This window comes from Bacillus rossius, chromosome 1, assembly GCF_032445375.1.
Source record: "Bacillus rossius redtenbacheri isolate Brsri chromosome 1, Brsri_v3, whole genome shotgun sequence".
Taxonomy (NCBI): Eukaryota; Metazoa; Arthropoda; class Insecta; order Phasmatodea; family Bacillidae; genus Bacillus; species Bacillus rossius.
In genome coordinates this window covers 154,608,071-154,633,488 of record NC_086330.1, presented here as the reverse complement: position 1 = coordinate 154,633,488, position 25,418 = coordinate 154,608,071, and the positions used below count along the sequence as shown (strand labels likewise).

Below are 25,418 nucleotides of genomic sequence, written 5' to 3'. Positions count from 1 at the left end.
GTGCACTTGTTACAGCCTCCGACACGACACTCGCATTCCACAGCAGCCGGGCCCAAGTCCTGGTCTCCTCTGATCTAGGTCCACTCCCCTCCCTCGTGGTTGCCATGACTTGCATACATTAGGTGTTGTAGGGGGCCTACTCCACACAAATAATTTTTAATTTACAATCAGTGGCGTGGGAACAGATAGGTGCAACTTATAATTTGTACCACCCATATATTAAACTTTCACATTCATAAATATTACCACATTAAATTAAGAATACTCAAGTTGGTTAGTTGATCTCATATTATATAATAAGGCTTTATATAAGATTTATTTGTAAACTTCAGCTATAAAAATAATCTATGAACATTTAAAATTGGTGCAATATGGATAAGAAAGAAAAAGAGGGCATGTACTACCACTCCGCTGTTTATCATAAATGGTAGCAGTTAGGTTTACCACATGATGTACAGATGGATATGGTGCAAGGTGGCCACTAGCCTATGAACACTGAACAGTGGGTTTTCGCCTGTTGGCCGCACTTGTCTGCTCCGTGGCAAGAAGGGCGTGGGTAACAGATCACAACTGAGAGTGCCTCTTCTATGATCATGTGAAGTAAATAGGTGATTTTTAATTAATAGAATACATGTATTTGGAAAAAAAAATATTTGCAAGGAAGGAATCAAGGCTTTAACAACTCGAAGTGAAAGATGGGATTTTGCAACAAGTGTTTCTTCACAGTATTTTTTTTTGTAGTTTTTCTGCAATAGAGTAAAGTCATTATTTCCAAGGAAGTAATTTTCATAATTTCTTTCGCGTTTTATGTCGTAATAATACCTTGGTTTCTGCTAAGCACTAAATAGATTTTTTTTCTGCTTTTTTTTATACTAAATATTGCATAATGTATAAAGTAATGATTGAAAAGACTTAGAGGAGGAGATAACTATCTTCAAATTAAAGTGTCTCTTTAAGGTTTAAATAGCTGAATACTGTGACCAAATTCAGATACATATGGTATCAGACTAGCTTATAATGCATAAATAATTATTTTGTAAATTTTGTAAAAACAAATTAGCTGTTTAAGTTTGAGTGTTGAAGCACTTGCCAAAAAAAGTGACGCACAATCCTGAACAGATTTTAAGTTTCAAGGTTTAGAATATTCTACTCCTGATGTGCAGTAGGCGTAGCAAAATGATTTTAAAAAAATGTGAACTTGTGGTTGCAGTCGTTGCTGTCGAACAGAGGACGGGAGATGCACGCCATCAAGAAGGGGTTGCTCTGGCAACAGAGGGACCGGATCTTCTCACGCTGGAAGGAGCGATACTTCATCCTCACCAGGGACTACCTGCACTGCTTCAAGAGGGCTTCCGGGTCGGGACCTGACCGGATATCCGACATGGGCCAGTTCATATTCAAGGTGAGCTATTGGGCACGCCATGGGCTGGCTGCATATAACGGTGCCGTTATTTTCATTGAAAAATGCTTGTCATTCACAAAAAAAAAATCATTTTGGGGCAGCATCTAATATTCACATCGTAACTGTGAGTACGCAGTAAGGAGAAACATCAATGTGCGTAGGTCCAGACGGGCGGTTCTAGGATTTATTTTTGGGTACGCTCGGACTGTACCGCAGGGGCGTATGCACAGTTTTGAGGATCCGAATCCTACCGGGGGGTCTGGCCCCCCTGTCAGAGGGAATCTGGGGAATTTTTTTAAATGCAGGTGAAAAATGGTAAGTTTTGTGGGTTCCTGAGGATAAATATTGCTCTCTGAAGTCCATTATGTATTTTTATGGTTTATAATGTCGGGAGAAAGGGTTCGTATTTGATAGCGCAATTAAGTTTTATTGATTTCAAATATTTATAATAATAAATAATTGTACTTTAAAATTTTCGATCACAAATCACTGGCACTTAAAAATGTTTATCCTCAAGTCACTCAATGTCTGTCAAGTTCCACAGTTCGCACTCCTCACTGGAGCTAGGCTCAACAGTGGTTCGCTCCTTACCTCGCGCCCTGTCTACACACAGTCTCGCGCCACTCAGTTGCCGCACTCTCACGATCCAGTCGAACTCCAGGTCGCGCCACTCTCAAGGAAGGGGTGGGGGGGGGGGGGTTGTCTCTCTCGCCCTCTTCGCCGATGTCGCATTTCCTTTCGCTCGGAACTCTATCGGGACTGTCGCCTAACTGTCGCGGCACTCTCACCGCACTCGCGGCACTCACTGTCGGAACCCCGGTGTATGCCGGCGTCGTTGCTAAGTACTCTGGCGCCCTTTTCGAACCGACGAGAGTAGCCGTGACGAGTTGCGTCATCGCGGGCCGACCCGACGCCCGAACAGTCCAGAAGGGCGTCGCTTGTTCACGCCACTTCACGTGGCGGCCAGCGTAATTCTCAAGGCCGCTCAGCGACAGATAATAGCGCCGAGGCAGGACGATGCGCGCAGAGCGGAGGAGGGGAGGAAGTGTATCGACGATCCTTGTAATCCGACCAGGCGCGCGTGGCATGCCTATCGTTAGTGGACCGCACATGGCCGTCAGCCAGCTCTGAACCTGGCATCGTGGACAGGTCTTTCACATTCGTAACAATATTATATATTAATCATAAGAATTATTATAAACTTATAATTGTCACCAAAATACACTGTAATAACTATCAAGATTACAAAATAATTGTTAGCATTAAACTTGTATTAATATAAGGTGAATATTACAACTCAATTTGTATGTTACTTGCGAAAGTATAGTGACATTTAATTCCAAACTGCCCTTCTCAGAAGGGCAGACGATTATAATTTGTAATGAATATAAGATTTACTTATTATAGTTTTCAAAATAAACCTAACTTTTAATATGAATTGTGTATTTTTATAAAAAGTTTTATTTCCAATGTTAGGTAGACCCGGGCCTATCTGCTGAAACAGCCACTAGGTCAAGAAATGCTTCTGTTTATAGCCACAGCCATAACTGCATACAATTAGATACACTGTATTCCTGCTATGTGGAATGCAATATCAGTGATAGTGATGACGGTATACTATTTGCATGTTCGAGGTTACAACATGGTTAGTTGTGTAGTTGTGTAGTTGTGTAGGGTGCAAAAAAACTCTGGAGCCTAGTTTAAAAAAAATTCAATCATCTTATTTGTCAGTGCCGTTTTATGGATAAAATAACTCCATCACAAAAAATAGAAGTAAATAATAAAAATACCTGCTGTGACCCACTCCACATGCCCTTCACACACCTAATGAAGGCTCCCCTGAGGAAAATATCCTGCAGCTCATGCCTGAAGGTGTTTCAGACTGACAAAGGGCATTGGCGTTGTACTATCTCTGTGCTTCTTATCTGGCCTGCTTCACATCGCGACAGTCCTTGTGTGGCTGACAGTGAGTAACTTGTAACATGAACAGCTTTATCTTTTCAAGGTGACCAAAGTTGTTTGTATTTGTTGTAAGTTGTCTGTGTTTATATGCACCGTGTTTAGTCACTTGGAAATATGCATCAAAATAAATTTTACTAAAGATTTTTTACGCACAACATTTATACATTATACTAAAAATACATTATGTGCTGAAAAATAGTTATCTGAACTTTACTGATAAGTGGCAAACTGGTACAATTATCACTATTATTCTGATATAAAACACATTATTATTCATTATTTATCAATGTTGTATCTTATAAAAATGTTATCTTTTATTGCTAAACTAGCTGCAGTACCCAGCGTTGCTCGGGCTGAACACAGGGTGAAGGGGAACTGTTTAGAGATCAGATGTAGTTAGTAATTGTCTTCTTAATTTGAATGTCAAGTGTGCAAAATAATTTATATCACTTTCAGATCCGGACAGACGTTGTTCTGCCAGTTTATGGTTATTTACCTGGCCTGTATGTAATCTAGACTCTATAAAGCAATATAGAAAAAAAAAACTGAAAAATAAGGGATTACTAATATTGAAAAGATTCCATTATCTAGCTAATGTTCGGCATGCATTGCAATGCCTCAATCAGTTTTGTTTTGTAATATGTTTGAAGTAATCACACATATACAAATAATCTATCCATGTCTCAAAATATATATTTATATCTATCTACATCTATAGTCCTATATATCTATGTACCTCTATCTGTATTTATCTCTTTATATCTACATATATACCTCACACTATCTCTATGTATTCTATATGAGGGTACTGATTGCTTCGTTGTTAATATCACACGGGTGTTTTTTACTTGTATGGGAAAATTAAGAATGATAAGGCAATTAGTGCGTGGCAACAATGTTAATAGGCAATAGGAAATAAACTTCTGGCACCTGCGGCATTGTCAACACACACTTTGTACGTGTACTGCATGTTGTATCTAACCCCCTCCAACGCATTTGATTCTGAATTTGACTTTTAGTAAGGATCCCTAATGTTATTGATAATATAATATAACCTTTAGCCTTCCTCGATAAATTTACTATCCAACACTGAAAGAATTTTTCAAATCGGACCAGTGGTTCCTGAGATTAGCGCGTTCAAACAAACAAACAAACAAACAAACAAACAAACAAACTCTTCAGCTTTATAATATTAGTATATAGATTTAACTGCAACAACATTTTCAATCATCTTTACTAATCACAGTGTCAACATTAAAAACATAGAATATTTGAAGTTCAGAATTTTAAATAAATATGAGGTGACATAGAAAAATGGAAACTTTTGAAAAAAAAAAAAATGAAAAAGAAAGAAAGAATATACTCAATGACACAAACATGTGACAGTAATTAAACCATTACAACTTGCCTTTCAAGAACAACAATCTAAATTATCAATTTATGAAAATTACGTTCTGCAGATGGCTTCCTTGTCTACATATACATTCTTATAATCTGTTGTGCAGGTTCCCCATTGATCGCTGCAACATCTCAGCTGGGATACCACTAATTTCGTCTTTAATTCTTTATTTCAGTTTATCCTATGTACTTGGCCGAGTTGGGTGGACCCGGCTCTAAAGGTAGCCCCACAAGAAAAAATCACAAACCTATGAATTCGATGATGTTGGGAGTAAAGGAATGTCACAGAATCTTGATGACATGATTACCAAAAAATTCTCACACAGCTGTAATTGATTGCCTTGCAGTGAGCGATGTGGCACCATCCTGCGGAAACCAGGTTTCATGAAGTTGTAAGAAATTGTTCAATGCAGGTGCAATAAAAGTTCACAACATTCAGATCCGAAGTGACAGTCACTGTGATTCAGTCTTCATTTTCGAAAAAGTAAGGTCCGATGACCCCGTTTGACGAAACTGCCCACCATACTGTGACCATACTGGCATTTAAAGGGTGTTCATGAACTTCCTAATGGTTGCTCTCTGCCCAGAAACGATAGTTATGCTTGTTCACATAACCAGTAAGATGTAAATGGGCCTCTTCTGACATCCACAGCTTTTTCAGAGATTCATTGTTCTCATTTATGTCATAATTTGCTGACAGAATTGTAATCGCGACCGGTAATCATTCCCTTGTGTCATTGCATGTATTCTTTTTTTATTTGTTTGTAAAAAGTTACTGTTTTTCTGTGTTAACTTGTATTTTATATTTTCATGATCTAAACATAGCTACTAAACAACTATAGAAAAGTTTGTAATACAATCAACTAGAAATTTAAAAATCTTGCCCTTTTGATGTAAATTTTTTATTATTCGTTAGTCAAGACTATAGCAAAAGGATAAAAATGAATCCAGTATGTAAATATTTTGATGAAAATGAAAGACTACAACCACAAATATCCACTTTTAGAGATCAGATATATATTCTTATTTGCTTTTACTTTTCAGATTTTGGTTTCTAATATTTTTTGTGTTTAAAATATTGCAGAAATGTGAGGACAGCCAATGAATAAAATGTTTTTGTTTTGCAAAGTCCTGCGAAGAAAAGTATTATTTTAAATGGCAAACTCAATGTGAATTTTCAATGCAAACCTAGGTATCGGCATATAATGTCCCTTGGATATCATGTCGTTATTCTTTTCTACTTTAGTCAGTTTCGAGTATTACATTTTTTACAGAAGCACCAAGCTTGGAGTGACTACGTAGTGAACCAGCTACCTTAAGGTAGCAGTAATCTGTCTGCTCAGAGAGTTAATATCAACTTTTTATAATATTAACCATTAGTTAAAATATTACCGTTTCAACAAATTTACAGCAACTAACTCTTGGTTCTAAAGATTTACAGAACCTATCAAATCATACAATATAAGTCTGTGATTTAAGCCAAGACAATTTGAAATATTTAACACACAAGCATTCCTACATTCTGAAGTACCTAGTGTTTGAGCTTCAGTATGTATGTTGTAAGTACAGCGGTCATTAGTCTGGCAGGTTTGGAACTGCGGCTATGCTGGATTATTGAAAGTCAATATAAATATAAAATGTTAAGTTTATGCCTTATTAAAACTCGGACATATATCCTACATGAATAACATTATTACGGTGTTAGGGCAAGGAATGTAATAACCAAACAATGTAGTTTATGAACTTTTATACACTGTAATTTAATTTTAGCTTATTGTTTAATCTCAAAATGTCATTTAAATGTTAATTTAAATGTACTTAAAATGTTAAGTACTGCAAATTGATTTTAATGGGAGTAGGGCCTTCAATAAAATGGTATTAAACAAGCACATTTACCTGATCAGAAAACAAATTATTTTGATTAACATGCACACTTATGGAAAAAAATGTATTTGATTAGCTTGTTTTGATTATCAAACTGTTTACCTGGACCCATTAGGGTGTTACGTTAAGTGGGGGGTGTAGTTTAAAAAGTAAAACTAAATGTGAAAATGTGGAATGTAGCCTGCTGTAAAACAGGAAACACTGTACTGAAATAAAACTCTAATTGTGAACTAAACTAAGCTGGTAGTGCAGTGATGCGACCTGGCGGAAACCTTTCACTGCAGCGTGTGCTTGCTAACACAGCGAGGAACGCTCTCCGCAGGTGAAGCTGGTGGAAGTGGACAGAGTGGAGTGGATCAACAAGAAGACGTACAGCACGGTGGTTCTGGACCTCGGCAGAGATGGGAGGGTCCTGCTCAGGGCCCCAGAAGGACTCGAGGACTGGTTTGAACTCCTGGAGGTACGCACGGGTCCACTACTTGTCTGCTGTAGTTCTCAGTTATGTACCTAAATAGTAGGCAAGTGGGTTATTATTGGCAGCGGTATGCCGGGATGCAACCATTGTGTGGGTTATAGTTGTTTCCCGGAAAACAAACATTTATCGCTAGTGGGATACTCGGCTGATGTTGCAGTGAGCCGGTGGATTTTCTCCGCGTACCCCTGATTTCCTTGCTCATTTCTGAAGCATTTTGTCAATGCTTCATTCACACCACGTCACCTCATCGTCTCTAATGACCTTGAGTCAACAATAATTCATAATTCATTTATTCAATCTGTCACCCCTTCCCCAGACCCTACCAACTTGAACGAAGGTGTCATCTACAAAACATCTAGTACAAAAATATAAATTTTTGAAGAATTGCTATTCATAAAGCAAAGTCATAGCACATTTTTCACAACTTTTGACTTACTCAGTAGACTATCTGCAGTTGGTTATCTCTTGACTAAGAATATACCACATTACTATATAAAAAAGTATCTTTTTTTGTGCTGAAGGCTTGTAAAACGTTATGTAATCAATGCTTGGCAGTTTAGATATGCTAAGTGTTGTTGAAAAGTGAAAATATTGCATAAAACACACATATTACTATCGTGGTCGTAGACGACACCTTGATTTATGTTGGGATGTCAGTAAGAGGTGACAGATTGAATAAATGAATTACGAATTATTGTTGACATCAAGGTCATTAGAGACGATGAGGTGATGTGGTGTGAATGAAGCATTGATGAAATGCTTCAGAAATAAGCAAGGAAAACAGGAGTACTCTGAGAAAATCCACTGGCTCACTGCATTTGCATAGCTCCACTGAAAACTAATTATTTATAATCCCTTAAGGAACTGTGATGGTTCACTTTTAGTTTGGAAGGTTCCCTCCAGCTTGGGTTTTGACATATTTCTTAATTTCTGAATGTTATAGTTCAGTATTTATAGTTAACCCCAATGTAACAACTGTTATTTTAAAATTCTTCATATTTTCTACTGTTCAGTTGTGAATAGACCTTGAAGATGGGTGAACATGGCATGCCAAAACATCAGGCACACCATAATTTTCGCATTGTATCTGTAACTACTATACGTGATAGTATTTTTTTAAAAAATCTCAAATAAGAAAATTGATGTTTCTCAATCGGCACCAGTACCACAAAATTGTTGTATGTATTCTCTGTAAGATATCATGAACTTTGTTTTTCGATCCATTTAAAAGATATAAAATATTCAAGATGCAATGAATCTCTCCACCCAACGAGAATTTGAACAACAATTTAACACCTAAATCCACTGGAACACCTTTAAAGTAAACTCAGTGGGTTACAGTGTAACAAATAATCTAGTGGCAAGAAGTGTCACTACAAATAGTTAAATCATGAAGCTATTATATTTTATGGTAACAAACATTTTTCAGTTTTGTTTAAAAATTTGAAGCACTGGAGGTTTAGTTTTACAGTAAATATGCATTACCGTAAAAATAATTTTGCTAAGTCAAAAGTTTTTCCCATTATCATATTATCATGAATGAAACAAAAAAAAAATGGTTACATGGTCACCATACATATTATAAGTGAAACTTCATAGACAGAGGGATAGGAAATATTGTTGGGTACCTACACAAATATTTGAAACACATGCGATGATAAAATATCTTTATTCACTAGTCTCAATTTCTTCATTAGAATCTAAGAATGAAATAGTGGGTTTCTGGTAGATAGTATATAATCCTATTGTAAATGTGTTTAATTTTTAAATATTATGAATTAATTTAATATTTAAATAGAAAACTCGTCTTTTCCAGTATAACAAAAAAATGCAGCACTGTAGCATTGCATCACCAACGTTTACCCTGTAGTGAGGAGTGGGGCACTCAATATTAGGCATCCCCCCTTCCATCACCAAGTCCCCAATACGTGCCATTGAGCAGCTTACTCTTGAGCAGTTATTTTTATTACAATGTGATGAGTCATTGCCTCGTATATTCTACCGGCTGTAAATAGAGGTAGGTTGTTACAGCAATTTTCGGTATCTGTTCCAACCTGATACTGATACAGTAATGTACCTAGTTACAAGTCTCTGATATTTTTGTATCAGAGCAGTAGCGGTGTCAGGAAGCGACAAGGTATCAGCATTCTCGTTACAGGGTACACATCCTCCGTGCCGTCATCACCAGCGTAAAAAGGTATCGGTGTCTCTGATACATTATTTATCACGCCTGGTAATTCTCTACCTCTGTTACTCTCATGCCCGCCTGATACAGCCAGTATCAATCATATCAACATTCACTGCAGTTCGTCCTGGCCGTGTATTACCATGTACATTGTTACGGGCTGTCATGCTTTGTAGTTAGTATCTTTATAGTGAAATAAGGAATGGATAAGTGCAAGAAAAAGACTTAATTTGTGTGGAATTTTTTTTACGGAAAATAATGAGTTTGCTAATTGTAATTTGTGTAAACAAAAACTGAGTTATAAATCATCATCGACTAATCTGAAGAAACATTTGAAATGTAAACATTGATATAGTATGCTCACTAATGAACGTATCTTTTTTTTATTTTTTATTTTTGATAAAATCGTAATCTTTTAATGTATGAAAACACTAGTTACTAATCGTTTTCGAAAAAAAAAAAGTCTATATGTTGATTACATCTGTTATTAGTGTCAACTGAGAATTTATTTGCATTTTCATATCTGTTAGGTGCACAAATATAAATATTATATCTTGTATTAATGTACTTTTTAATATTAAAATTTCGTTAGTTTTATTATTGAACGAGACTGTGCACGCACTCCTTACTGAGCGTACTTTGATGTGGGACAGTAACCAAACGACTCGTAACAATTTCGCTTTGCGCCTCTCCTTCAACGCCTTCCCCTGCGCTTCCTCCCCTACATTATTTCCCTTCTTTATCCCTTATTCGTCATTCCTGCTCCCTCCCCTTTCACAAGCTCCGCCCAAGTGACCGTCATCTGCGATCGGGTTCTGCGCACATTGGCCGTGGTGTTGTTCCAGGCGAATTCTGAACTGATACTAAAGTACTTGATACTTTTCAAGTGTACTCGTTTGCCGTTCCTGATACAGTCACGTATCAGTGACAAAGTATCAAGTTGATACTTTTCGACCCACCTCTAGCTGTAAAGAACTTTTGCCTAAACATGGAAATTCTTGCAACATTATTAACCGTGCAATAGTTTGTTATTGTAATATATGAACCAACCTCTGTACATTTTAAGACAAATACATTTTTACTATGTTCCTTAATATGTAAACTAAATGGAAGTTGTAAACCTATACAACTGTAAAGAAAATTTCCCAATAAATCATAGCATTTCTCTTAAGATTTGTTTTGGAAAAAAGTGAAGTGCATAGAAAATGTACCATATATGTATGGTAAATAATTTCCTACACAATTGAATACCTATATCAATAATGTCCATACAATGTTTAGGATTGTTACCAAAAATTTCTTAGTTTCGTTAGACTAAATCCAGAGCAGGATGCTAAAATATTCTTATGATTAATATTGGCTACCATTCCATACCATAATACTTCAATTAAACTTATGTGACATTCATTGTAAGAAATGAATGAAAATTTACTGACTTTTCAACTAAGAATGTGCCTCAAATAAACAAGGATTCTTCATAGTGTCAATTAACTTGGTCTTTCTATAAACTACACAGGATCCATCAACAGCGCTGAGAGTTGTAAAAGTATGGAAAAGTGTGGAAAAGTACACAAAAGTAAATGAAAGTGTGGGGAAAAGTGTGCTGTATGAAGTGTGTAGTAATTCACTTGAACGGTAAAACTTTACAATAAACAATGAATGTGCACTATTGCAACAAACATGCAAACAAAAAAAATCTCAGTGTTTATATGAAATATCAGTAATTCACTTCACAATTAAATTAATAAAGTACACAATGAATGTTCAAAATACTAACAAAAATGGCAATGAAAAACCTGCAAAACACCCCCCCCCCCCCCCCCCCACCCCCACCAATTTAAACACTGCGCAATTAATTGAGCAATATCTGTTACCTTCGTTACCTGCTCAATTCTGTCCCCCTGTGAAGACATCATCACTCAACTCGCTCTACAAGCTGTATTGAAGTTTCACTTGAAAAAAAAACAGTGTTGATATTGGCCACATCCTCTGCCATTTACTAGATTCATTAGAGTGAGAAGTGTTCTCCAGCGTGGTTGGTCACACACGTGACGAGGTAGAGAGGAAGTGCACGACCGGCAGCCGTGTTGCGTTGTCGCAGGAGTGCACTCTGGCGAGCAAGGAGCGGCGCAAGGCTCTGCGGATCTCGCGCGACCCCAGCCAGCTGCAGCAGAACGGAGACCCTCGCGACTCCATCAGCAGCTCCCTGGACGAGTGGCTGCTGGCCAGGCACAAGATAGGTGAGGACGCTTCCTTGCTCCTGCCCCGTCAAGGAGGCTGCATGCTCTCAGGGGCCAGTCACCAACTACACAACAAACAAGTGAAACCAAACAAGTTTTTTTAAAATATTCAATTACAAGTTTTACACAAAAATTACTCTTGTAAACTTGTAATGACAAGTGAATTTTCACTAGTTAACAAGTTATTTACTTGTAAACTACCTTTAGGGGGATTTGGCCTCTCTATTTTGCTATTTAAAATATTTTCATATGGCTTGCAATAAAGCTTCCATGCTAAATTTTTTGGTTTGACGTGGCATAGGACTTGACTTTGGCTGCATGTTCAAGTCAACCAACACTTGTGAACTAGTGTGTTTATCACGACAGTTGCTGTCACCCGCATGAAATAATGTTATTTCCTTGTGGCACTTACAGATTAGAGCCTGTTAGTTAATATATGGTTGTAACAAGGTATAGGTCTGGGAGAAATTTATGCCTTCTTATGCCAAAAATGAGGATAAATAGTTCAAAATTATAATTATAGCAAAAATATGTAAAAACCAAAGCTGGTGGGCCCTCTGGGTTATTGAAAATTGTAGCTTATAAACTTGTAGCTGACACTTGTTGTCTACTACTAATTTTCTACCTATCTTAAAAATTACAAGTTTACTAACAATACACCTAGAAAGTTGTTATGGTCTAGTTTTGTCTTCTACTGTGTTAAAAAAAAAAAATACAATCTAAATAAAATTACAAACAAGTTCATGCTTGCTGTTGCCAGTATTTTAATTAAATGGGGTTATGTTGCTAAAATTGTTCGATACAAGTGCACTAACTACTACGCTCTTCACACGAATCCTAGAATTCTACTTGTTAGCAAAAATTTTTAGACAAGTTATGTGAAATGAACTCCTGTTCAAGTACCTGCTAGTGAAATATCTTTGCCCATAGCAACACACAGGAAATTACTTACTGGAGTGAGGCGATGCTGTGGTAAGACACTGACTCACATTCCAGAGGATCTGGGTTTAAATCCCAATCCAGCCACTATTTCTTTTAGTTTTGTCAAATTGTTGATTGATTTCATGTTTTAGTTACACTTCAGAGCTAAATGGTGTATTAACTTGCATTTCAGTGTTTATGTGGTATTGGCAAGCTTTGCGGTGTTATTTCGGTTTTATCACAATTCACCTTACAATCTTGTCCCTAGCAATTTTGTACATGTGATGTGCTTATAGTCCAGTTGACAGCAGAATAAAGTAAAGTATTTCTTTGTCATAACTGACACTATAATACATTTATATCCATGACAACTCCACAGCATTACATGAACACCAAATGCTAGGCCCATGGAAATGTTAATTTTGATTAATAAGGTAAGGAATAAAATTCCAAATATTGCAAAAGTCTAAGGACCAGCTAAACCTATGCCTACCAATCCACTCATTAAACCAGCATAGGATCTTCTTAGCTATTTAGCGTTGTTAAATTTTTGTACCTTTCTATTCTACTTGCCAGATCATCCTTAAATGTTTTTTCCCTAGTATATTTTATGTAAAGTTTGCCATACTGTACAGTTTTTAAGCTTTGAATGAATTTCAAACTGATGTGCAACATTCGTATTACTAAAAAAGAAATTTTTCAATACTATATATTTGTTCAGCACATGAAGCTTCCCAATGATTTTTTAAGGGCACACAGTAAAAGATTTTGAATATTTAGGCTGCTTTTATGCTTTCCACAATACAATTACGTGCCAGTATCTTGTATCTGTCAACCATCGCTGGAAACCGCACACAAGTATGTCATTTCGTTTGTGTCTGGCACAAGTGAAAGTTTCCAAGGCTGTGGACAGAGAGATTGTCAGTAAGTGTGTCAACTGTTCTCAACATGTCATTATTCTGTGCACACACCTTTACATGCAAAAAGAACACATCAGTTCTGGTCCTTCGTGAAATTCCATAATGACAATACATTATACTGTGTATTCTTCTTGGTTTTGATGTAAGAAGAAGATAAAAACTATGGCTTTTGATGGCAAGTGGTTTGACTAGGAAAGTGCGGGGACCCTGAAATACGTTAATATGTTTGCTCATTGACACATCCACAGCGTTTTCCACCTTTAAAAACATCTGTACCCTGAACCATAGGTGAAGGGATGGTTATACATTGCATAGTTGTGCACAAAAGCTTGCTTATGGCGATGCGACTTCCAAGAGAAAACTTGGTATCAGCTCAGATTAATTCCAGAGGGTGGGATCAAACCATAACTGTAACCTTGCGAGCATGACATGTTAGCAGTGATGGCCAATGAAAAGTTAAAATTTTTTAAGCATTTATAAACTTAGGCATAAAAATACACAAAGTGCATTTTTACTAATAAGGTTACTGTAGGTTTATGTACAATAGTAGCTCTCATTAGTTATTTATATACTGTAATGGCTAGTTGCCCTGAAGAGATTTTATCTGGACCCTCCATCCTTTTATCATATGAGAAATTTTTTTAATGAATTCCCCAAATACACCTGAAAGGTAATGCAAGTGTTTGTGCGTGCATGCTTAAATTTTTTTTTTGTTAAGATGACATACATCTTAGTTGTAACAAAGTGAATGATGTAAACATGACAAAGCTTGTTCACAAAATAAGGCCCGGACAAAATGTTTTAACATAGTTAAACACTGACTGGCACAACCCATTTTATTAAAGTAGTACGCAACTCACAAAAGCCTGCCTGCAGTCAGGTATGAAGAATCTAGGCAAAAACTCTGTAGGTTTACGAAACAGAGCAGTACATTCCTTTTCCTCGAGTGACGTTTGTGCAAGTGAGCTTCTGTTAGTTGAAAAGCAGCAAGTTAAGTGCAGCACGTGTGATCTTTGATGGTGTTTTCAGCTGGCCTCCAGAACCTCGCAGACTCGGTTCCAGATCTGAACCACGACGGAGACTCCAGGAGGTCCAGCCGGGACTGTGACCGAGATAGTTCCCACGAGGAGAGTCAGTGGCTCCGCAGGAGGCCTGCCAATCACGAGCAGAGACTTTCCCGTGAGTTCCCACTGCACCAGCAAGCACCTATCGCTGCTTTACTCCTACTGTTGTGTGTTGTGTCAGCAGCTTAAAACAGCAATAGTGATAGAACATGTTGTAGAGGAACATGGCTGAACTTTGGAGAAACCACTCTACTGCAGGAGTGAACGTCTGAACAATGGATGACACATAATGCATTATTATTACTCATTAGTGTTATATTATTGTGTTGAATGAAGTGTGTGTTTCAAATCAGAAAATAAAAACATAATTATTAATTAATAATTTGTACATATTTATCAGCAAATATGCCAGTGGTTCAAGCATAGAGTGAAAAACTTAATCTTGCTTTACATTTTTCTGAAAGAAGATATGGATGGTTAAGAGCACATTTTACAGCCAGGACTCTTTATATCCACCCTGCTTGTTTGTAACAACATAAGGCTGGTTTTTAGTTGTCACATTTAGCAAACCAATCAAATGCTTATGCATTTTTCAGAATAGTGCTGTGTGTTGTGTTGAGTTTGTCAACAGAGCTTCGACAGGCTAAGGGCATCATAATCATTGCATGAACATCTGATACTGCATTCATTATATATTGTATTCTTGGGATAGTAAAATAATAATAAACTTTTAAACCCAAAACTGTGCAAATAATTGAAGTTGGGTAATAAATGCATGTGATTTAACAGTTTTTAAAGATACTGATGTTGTCTGAATTTAAATATTATTGTCACATAAGTTCATAGTATTTTACAGTGTCATATTTTTGTTTAAGTTGTAAAAGTTTCTATAGGAGAATCTATGACAGTCCAATATTCCTCACCAGTGATCAGTGATCTTCACTACACTACTGTGAAATCATGAAAAAATGTTCAGTTGACTGCTGGCATCAAGCACATTACATTTAAAACCTATGGAACATACTTACGTCCATACAGTTGTAGTTAGTCCAACATCAGGCATAGATAAATTTTTGTCATGATTAGTAAGTATGCAGACCATCCATCATCAAAGCCACCAAAATAAGATTACTTTGAATATGACACACAAACTGACTTGCATCACTAAATAGTTTATAACAGATCATGCTTTGTATGTGTAGTGCTGACGGATATAGACATCAACAGCTACGATGTGCAGATGGATACCCCTCCTCCTTCCGTTCCCCCGTCCTTCAGGGGACGACCAACCAGCTACCGCCTCAACAGTGATGTGTTCTTCATGTCTGCAGGTAACAATTTAGATAATAATGAGTTTGAGCTATATCAAGCAGAGAAGTTGTGCATAAAATAATGTTGTATATAGTGCATGCCTTTAAGCAATATTATTATGTAAAATCGTAATCAAAATTCTTTTAAATTCTCAAAATAATAATAATAATATAGGTAATAATGTGTTTTTATGCAGCTAACCAAATCATCATTTCACTTCAGTTATTAGTCGCCTTAATTTTCAGAAGGTGCTACTACTCCACATATTGATCGAGGAAATTTTTGCTAAATTTTACTAAACATTTTACTAAAAAAAGTGAAATTTTGTTAAAAAAAATAGTTTGTTTTTAAGTTTAAAATGTAAAAAATAATCAGTTTTTTTTGGATTGGACCACATAATTTTCAAGAAACAGTAGCGAAATAACTTTGAATGCTTGCAAGTTTTAAATTAAGTGGTTCCATTAAACCATATAAATTTGATATACTATATGTTGCACAAATAAATTGACCTCAACAGCGAACACTGATATGCTACAAAGTTACGTGGTATACTGTCAAATATACGGGGTGGGATGACGACATGGAATTTATATTATTTTGAAGTGTTAGTATTCAAAAGATAATTCAAAAACTGATACATCATAAACAATTCATATTTGAAAATTCAAATACCTATTCACAGGTCTAATTATTAGACCTTTTCTCAACAATGAATGGCCCTTAATCACCCATGGGAAATGTAAATTAGATAATGCAGCTTACCCATGAGGGAGTGTGTCTCTGTATGGTTGCACATGTCACCTTAAAGGCTACACAGACTGAGTACATTTGGTGACTTGTTCTGGTGCAAGCTCCGAACGACGACCGGGAGCGACACCGCTATGGAGGCGGCGGCGGTACGGCTACACCGTCCTTCTGCAGCACTCGGCCGGTCCTCACACCCGTCGGCTCTTTCCGGAGCACGCACCTCTTCAACCCCTCCAAGATGGCTGCGGACCGATACTCCGTCATGAGCGACGCTCCGCAAGTGTCCCGATACAGAGGTTAGCCATTAATCATCTGCCCACGTATCGAACCTATGAACTTACCAGCCCACCCTATGCTATTACTGAACAATCCTCAATCAGTTTCACCTACTAATTAATATTATAAATTATAAATTATAAACTAATACACTCAAATGTCTTTCTAATTCCCCCATGTTCAGTACCTGGCCATGATGAAGTTGGGAATGTCAATATAGTTTTAATGGAAATACCACAAAAATTAATATAGACTACAGTGGTATTGAAACAAGTACTATCAATAAACTACTTTATCAGAAAAAAATACAGAAGAGCATTTATCTTCTTCAAAAAATGCATAACACAAATTAATCTGTAGGAAAAAACAAAGAAACACACTGAAATAAAAAAAAAATAGTAATAATGATAAACTCTGAACAAACTAAAAATTCAGTAATGCGACCTGGTGGCCAGGGGCAAGACTTACCTGGAGGTAGGCATAAGGGGCTTGGAGGGGGGAGCTAAAGTAAGTAGAGCAGTAATATATACGATAGATATTTACTTGAATATTGTAGTGTTAGAAAAAAACAAAAATGTCGGAACAGATGAAGTGAATTATTTGTATTGAAAAATTCATGATGAATATGGTCATATATTTAAAAACTGGTATTTTTCGTGGACTATCCAACTTGCGATGTATATATGTATGTATTTATTTACCATTTAAGTTGAATCAAAACTATTTGAAATAGCGGCAATATGACGTAGTGTTGGTAAAGGTTATGGTTTAGTTAGTTAATAAAAAAAGGGGGGGGGGGGGTGGTGAGATTAGTTCTTGCTCTGGGTGAAAACTAGTCTAGTTACGTCGCTGGGCAAGGACAACAGCAGCAGCAACAGGAGTCCACTCAGTAAAACTGAAACTTGAGCTGCTCAATTGCTGCCGGAGTACAGAATGCCAGATTAAAGACCTTTCACAGTCAGATAGTGAACAGGGTGGCTACTCTTCTGACAATATCACACCCACCCACCCACACCCACGCACACACCCACACACAGACACACACAGAGAGAGAGAGAGAGAGACTTTTAAAGTCTGATATATAACTCTTAATTAATTTACTACCATTCTTTCTTCAACTAAAATTATGTGCTGCATGATGGTACAACTGGTAGGGCAAGGGGAAGGAGACAGCATGTAAAATAACACAATCATAATGCTTGATGTGTTTAGAGACTTAAACTGACAAGCCATTTGATTTCAGATCGTTCTCAGAGCGAGACGCACAAGCAAGAACGCCACAACTGGAAGGCTACAACTGAGGCAACCAGAAGGACCAGTTACTTGGTGAATGCTACTCAAGTTTAAGAAGATGGTCATAATTTTTATACATTTATAAAAATTTTAGACATATGACTTGCACTTAAGACTAAAATATAAATATCACTTTGTTACCAATGGAAAGACATTACTAGCAAGCAATATAGATATTTTGATACATAACTTATGTTATAAATATCATAAACTAGCAAAATGTGTATGGCTATATACATGTAAAAATGAAAATGAAATAAAAATGTATTAAAATAGATAACAAACCTTCCAAGTATTTCCTCATTTGATACAAAATTTCATTCAGAAAAAAAAAATTTAACATGTAGCAGCGAAATGTCAAAATTTAAATTTTAAGTTTCAGCCATTGCCCATATCTAATTTAATTTCAAATACTAGTTTCTTTGCTGTCCTTAACACACACAATTATGTTTTTTAATTTAATATCCATAAGTTATTTGCTAATATCACTACACAAAACTGCCAAAATGTGAAAGTTATTAACTAGTATTTGGTTTAAATTATGGACACAATACTAAAAAAAACTTTGGATGAAAATGTTATTTATCGCTTAAGTCACACATTTTATGCTAAAACCAAGTTTGAAAAGTAGGGTGCGATTTTTATGCAAGAGAATCATTTTTCTCGAGATTAGTTTTTTCATAATGAAACTGTTGCATAGGAATTATGTACGTTTAATTGAAAGAGTATACAAAAGCATGCCAAACAAAACTACATAATTAGTCCTTCAACAAAAACAAATTTTGTATAAACTTAATTGATAACGAAAACTGTGAATTGAACATACGGTGGAACAATACTTATAACAATCATAGTAATGCATGCAAACCATTGAAGTGTGCAGGCTATCAAATGTAGTTTATTCGTAGCGGCCGGAAAAATTATCACCTCGCTATAAATGCTATTTTAACTATTTTTTTAATGCCTTTTTTTAATAGCAAAATTGGGTTAAAATAGCCTTTATAAAATGTGACAATACAGCTACATATATTTTGATAGTTTTGAAAATCATTGCTCAAAACTTATATTCTCTTACACTTAGAATGAAACAACCCTTCAAGTATAGACTTTGTTACCCAACTTACCTTATATATGGACGGCTTTTATATAAAAAGAACCAAGCGCCATTTTTTACATTTTTGAGATATACCCATAACTGAATGCATGAAACACGCTAAATTCTTTAAAAAAATAGACCCAAGTGATATCTAGACTGTGCTGCTATTTGTGAGCACTTGAACCAACAACCATTTTGCATAGAGGTTTTCTACTTTTATTTAAACTGAACCAAGTGACATTTGGCGGTTGGTTCTGTTTAAAGAATATTTAATGTGTATTTTCTTTCTTGATTTAAAAAGAACCACGTGATATTATGGTGATTCAACAGTGATAATATTGTGAAATCAAACAGCTGCTGGATTCAATTTGTTTTTAATTCAATGTAGATTTTGAAATACTTGAGGGTACAAAATTCTGTAAGTTAATATTAGATTTGTTATTGTGTGTGTTTTTTTTTTTTAACAAGATCATGATGTATATTGTCAAAAGGATCATACAAATGATGATGAAGACTGGGATGATAGTGTTCAAGATCCAGACTACACTCCACATTTAGATTCAGGCAATGAAGGTGAACATAGAGAGACCAAAGACATAGAGGAAGAGAATAAAAATAATAGTAATGTACCTGAAAAGTTAGATGGGCAAACGACTCAAAATAAGAAAGGAGGTAGACCTAAAAAGATGAGAAAACGAAAGCATGTAAGTCAAACATGCCAGTCACGGAAAAATCTAAAAGACAGCATCAAACCTCATTTCGTAGTTAAAGGTACTTACTTTAGTCCCAAGAAATTCAATGATTTTAATTGCAACTACCCCAAACGATGCAAAGACAATGTTAATATTGATTCTAGAAAAAAAATTAATTTTGGGATTTAGGATTTTATGATTGCCAGACTGCTTTCATTGCTGCACATATTCAAGAGGTAAATGTTAAAAGAAAGAGGTCATCATCTAACAAACGACAATACACTAGAAAATACGAACTGGACAAAGTGAATGTCTGCAGAGAAATGTTTACTCATGCCTTGGGAGTATCAACAAAACGAGTCAACACATCACTGAACAAATTTCGCTCCGATTGTGTAACTGACAAGAGAGAAACTCAAAGAAAAGGTGTGCCTCGAATTTCTCCCGTTGAAATTCAAAAAATTAAGGATCACATCAACAAGTTTTGTAGGTATAAATCACACTACTGTCGGCGAGTGAGTGGTGATACACAATACCTATCTACAGAACTTACAGAATCAAAAATGTATTAATTATACAGAGAGAAAAATGAAGGAAATGGAGCAGTAAGTTTTAGTTGCAACAGAATGATACTTCACAGAGATTTTAATATCAAACGGAAAAAGCTGAAAAAAGATACATGCAATGCATGTGACAGATTTCATGCAGCAATGCAAAACTGCAACAACATTGAAAAGAAAACAATTATGAATGAGTTAAATGTGCATCAGTCAGAAGCTGAAGAAGCAAGAGATGCAATGAATCGTGAGCTTAAGACTGCAAAGGAATGTGAAAATGTGGAAATGTTATGTTATGACATGGAGAAAACATTGCCTCTGCCTAGAATCCCAACAAGGGATGGGTACAAGGCACTGCCGGAAGAGATGCCCAAGAAGTGGGTTCCAGCTTGCGAAAGCATATTGTTACTCATGTCGGAAGGAATGTCACAGACATCATTTTGTGGTCTGACTCGTGTGGGGGCCAGGATAGGAATATCAAAATGGTACTAATGATGAACACATTGTTTGGTGATCCAAACTCACTGAATTCTGTGACACTTAAGTATTTAGTTTCAGGTCACACCTCCCGAATAATTCTGATTTTGGCGATGTGGAATCTGCCCTAAAACAACAGCTTCTATATACTTTGGAGGACTACATAAAGGTAATGGAAGGATGCCGTAAAAAGAGAAAATTTGTTGTGACACAAATGCAGAATGACGACTTTAAAGGGACCAGTGAAATAGAGAAAGAGATCACCAACAGGAAGATTGACACAGAAGGAAATAAAATTAACTGGCTCACACTTCGTCAAATTAAATTGGAGGGATGTAAACCACAAGTTCTTCAGATGAAGACCAGCCATTCTCAAGAAACTTTCATTGATGTTAACATTAACAAAAACAAGCGACGAGGGAGACCCTCAGATGGATTTCAATCATCTAAATTAATTTCCCTGTGGCCTGAAGGAAAGCCTATAAGTAAGGAAAAGCTTAAGGGTATTAAATCTATTCGTCATCTTATACCTCAAGGAGTATGGCATTTTTATCAGAAATTTCAATCGAGTACAGAGGTTTAAGATGACATAGATGGCTTTGGGAATAACGCAGACTTCACAATGGAAGATTAATAATAAATTGCTTTGTGTTTTATGCTGAAATGTGTAAGTAAAAGTTTCTCATAACCAACTGACTTTTAAAAACATTTTTGTGATTTATTTGTCATCTCATATGGTATAAGTTATTCTTTCAGGGTATCTGGCATTTTTAACACAAAGCTTATATCCGATACATGAAGAACACTTGCCAGATTGTTTTAAGACTGATTATGTAGATTTGCAATGGGCAATTACTGAACGATGGGTATTAAGGTATTTAAAATGGTGTATTATTTGTTTTTTTGACAACGTGACCATGGCATTCATGTTCCATTATACTTGGTTCTTTTTAAAGAAACTCTACTTTATTTTATTCAAAGAGAACCAACATCCATTTTTACTGATTAAACTATGATAGGAAGAGAATTCACAATGTTGTGCATAATAATAAAGCAGCTTATTATACCTGTTAAAATATTTTACATTGATTTTTTTATGTAGATGTTTCATTATTTTTTTGACATATGGATACTTTGAACAGTCTTTTCTCAGTTGTGACTGAATGGCGCTTGGTTCCATTTATATAAAAGCCGTCCATATATGGTAATAAATAAATATATACACATACATACACTTTGCTGTTTGTCTAGGACACATTAGCATGTATAATTAATTAAATTATTTAAATAATGTTTTCACTTAAGACTTTTCAGCACATATTAACTTAAGGGCGCTGGAAGGCTAATGCAGTCACCCGAATACCGCTAGGTAGCGGAGGCTGCTCTACAGGCACTGGAGGCTGGAAGTGTGTCTTATCGCAGTCACAATCTGTAGTTCCCCTCTCTGTCGCACCCGGGCCGTATACCGAGCCGTGCTGGGCGAAGGGAAGGGATCAGCTACCAGTGTTGTCAACTCCACGGGCTAGCCTCGGGTGACGTGTCACAGCCAAGAGGTAACGTCAGCGAGCCCTGACCTTGAAGAAACGCACGTCCTTTGCCAAGAATGAATACCTGGCTTCCTGCAGCGATTGTGGTGACCGTATCTCAGCCTATGGCCAACGACAGTTAAAATCGACAAATATGTATGGTAATTTTGTTTTCTCACGTATAGTATTCCTAAACTTATATACGTACATATAAATGATAATGTATTTATTGTTCCGTTGATTTGTATGCAGTTAGTATAAATGAAATTGGAAATCTAAAAACTACTAGGTATATATGATTAAGGTAGTGGATTTTTAAAATACACACATACAAACATAGTGTTGAGTCAAAATTATATTCCAAATAAATGATGTCGCTCTCATGCGACATGGGTCGTGTATTCTATCCCAAACCTCTTTTTGACTCAATTTATGAGCACTGAGTGGTTACCATAACACCGTTATGTAAAATCAAATTAAACTCTTATCGCAAACTGTTCTCTTTGAGATTGTACGTGATCTAAATTGCATTCGTAACAGTTTACTTACTACAAAAGAAATGGTGCATGGCTCAAACGTTGTATCTTGTCACATTTAGTACTAAATGTGTACTAATTTTTAATGATAAAGTACCTTTAACATTAAAATACTCTGTGGAAGGGAACACACAGTTAATTATCATATATGGTGATCAAAACCGATCTAAAAAAATAAGTATATCTTCGAATAAAAAAAATCCATGAAGAAATATGTTGTTGATCAACAACTTGTTTGGAATCCCAGTTTTGCTGTGGAATTTCCAAACATTTGTATATTTTTTAATACAGGCATTTTTAGTGACTACTTACCTTGCCTATTGCTACAAAGTTTTATAGTTGTATTACATGTTTTTTTTTTAAATGGAAATTGCCATCTAAATACAAATCTGAGTTATATAAATAAGGCCATTATATTTTCTCATAATATATACATGTCAACTGGCCTTTTGGTATTGAATCCCTAATATTGAGAATACAGTCTATAGAAGTCTTCAAACAGCATTTTAATTTTTGTATACTGTATATTTAGCCAGATGCTTTTGTTCAGAAATCAACAATATTATCTCAATTGAAAATTTATTACAACTTGTGATTACTAACAGCAAGGCTCTTCCATAATTAAATAATATAACAAGGAATTTGTAAAAATGTTTGTCCACTGCTGCACAGAAAGCAATGGGAGATATTTGTTTTCATTTAGGTATAAATTTTAAACAGCCACTATACTAACATGCACAATGTAAATTACCAATTCTGGTCAACTGATTAATAAATTTTTTAATAAACTTTTATGTACATAAGAAAACACACCGTATAATATATCATTTTAGAAAACTACCTATTTAGGCAAATAGCCTACTATTAGAATAATCTGTAACCCGCCCTATGACGAACGCCGTCTGTCCTTTGCTCCGGCTAGTACTAGGTAAACACGACTGGTTGAGGTCAGATGTAATAAAAAAAATTGTATTTTAAATGGCCTCTCATGTAACTTGGTTGCTATGGCTCGGTTTTATATACATTTGTTATTCTGTCTGAGTATCTGGCTTGCTTATATTTTAATCATCGGCTATACCGTGCCCTTAATAGATAAAATTTCCTGGGACCGGCGTTTACGCTTCAGGCCCCAGAACTCTTAAATATCGAACTGTGCCAGGACCTTTCGAAGATCGGACACGTTAATCTGCCTTAGACGCTAGATCAAGACTACCTTTTTTTTTCTCTTCGCACATTGCCCCTCAAGGAGGCCTGTTCGGTGCCCCCGGACTCTTGCGGTCCACCAACCAGCGCTCTTAGACTATTCTAGGCTCTGCCCCCGCAGCCAAATTACGTGTTTGTGGTCAGAGTTTTATTACGATAATTTTGAATTTTTGTATAATTTACATTGGTGTGCTGTAACAAAATTTGTCAATTATTTAGAAATAGTTGTAAAATTAATATTCATTTGACCTTGAATACTGTTTCCCTATTGGACAGTCAACCCATCTGACCATTAGGTGAGGTGGTTCCACAGCCCTCAAGCACAGGCCAGCAGGAAATCCCTTGACAAAGGAGTTCTGCTAGGCCATGCATAGTGCATAGTTTGAATTGATACACTTATCTTAAATCTTACTTAAAACATAGCATTAATCAATTGATATATTATACAATTATAATAAAACATAAAATAATATTAAGTAAATGGGCGTATTACAAAACATATTTCCAACACAAAAAAAGTAATGAAAGATAAAAGGTTTCTGAATTCAAATTTGGACATTATCTGTATTGTCTACAAGAAAAACAAAATAATTATATTAGAGGAGATCCACCTTCACTCATCTGATAACCAGATGAGACAGATGTTTTATGAAATTTTATTGATTTATTAACACGCCTATGATAAATGGGGCCATTATAAAAGCATGGATTTGATATTTGACTCGCTCATTCTTGCTTTTTAAAGTGTGCCATTCCATGCTCTGGCGCTTGGTTTTTGGGTCGTATTCAAATACCCCAAGACTTGTCACCGGTTATGACAAGTTCCAGAAAAAGGTGATCATTTTCACTCAACTCCAAAAAGTCAAGGCACCTTTCCCTCCCAATGTTCTTAGGGTCCTGCCAAAGGTTTATTGGAACCATTTTTGCACAGATTTTTCTCATTCCCAATTTGTTGGTTAAATTCTGATGAATGGAGGTGTAAGTCAAATTCAACTCTTCCCCAATCATTCTGACCATCAACTAATGATCTGAACATACAAGATTTTGGATTCTGTCAACATTTTCACTGGTTCTTGATGAAGGCCTTTCGCTTGGTGGTTCATCTTCAATCAACTGTCTTCCCTCTGAAAATGCGCACACCGTTGATCGAAATTTATGTCACTCATTTTTAGAATGCAGGTCATGTTTACTACCTACACAAAGCAGCGGGACCAAAAACATCAAGCAACTTTTAAACGAGAATTACCCCCCCC

At 36.1% G+C, this 25,418-nt stretch overlaps 2 protein-coding genes across 5 annotated transcripts in view; one reads left to right on the top strand and one right to left on the bottom strand.

The window, feature by feature from the left end:
- LOC134546316 (uncharacterized) overlaps positions 1–18,408 on the top strand; it is a 159,020-nt gene extending 140,612 nt beyond the window's left edge. For both annotated transcript variants that reach the window (XM_063389052.1, XM_063389054.1), the window contains 7 exons: positions 1,211–1,402; positions 6,969–7,106; positions 11,408–11,546; positions 14,417–14,566; positions 15,654–15,782; positions 16,614–16,805; positions 18,029–18,408. In XM_063389052.1, coding sequence (XP_063245122.1) covers positions 1,211–1,402; positions 6,969–7,106; positions 11,408–11,546; positions 14,417–14,566; positions 15,654–15,782; positions 16,614–16,805; positions 18,029–18,132 — 1,044 coding nt within the window. In that variant the 3' untranslated portion in view covers positions 18,133–18,408. The remainder of the gene's footprint in view (positions 1–1,210; positions 1,403–6,968; positions 7,107–11,407; positions 11,547–14,416; positions 14,567–15,653; positions 15,783–16,613; positions 16,806–18,028) is intronic.
- Positions 11,280–25,418, bottom strand: part of LOC134546314 (uncharacterized protein F21D5.5) — a 72,499-nt gene continuing 58,360 nt past the window's right edge. For 2 of the 3 annotated variants that reach the window (XM_063389051.1, XM_063389047.1), the window contains exon 8: positions 18,329–25,289. The gene's annotated coding sequence lies outside the window, so the exon portion shown is untranslated. Of the gene's footprint in view, positions 11,612–18,328; positions 25,290–25,418 lie in introns of those variants that run through there. The other variant, XM_063389048.1, reaches the window with a different exon arrangement.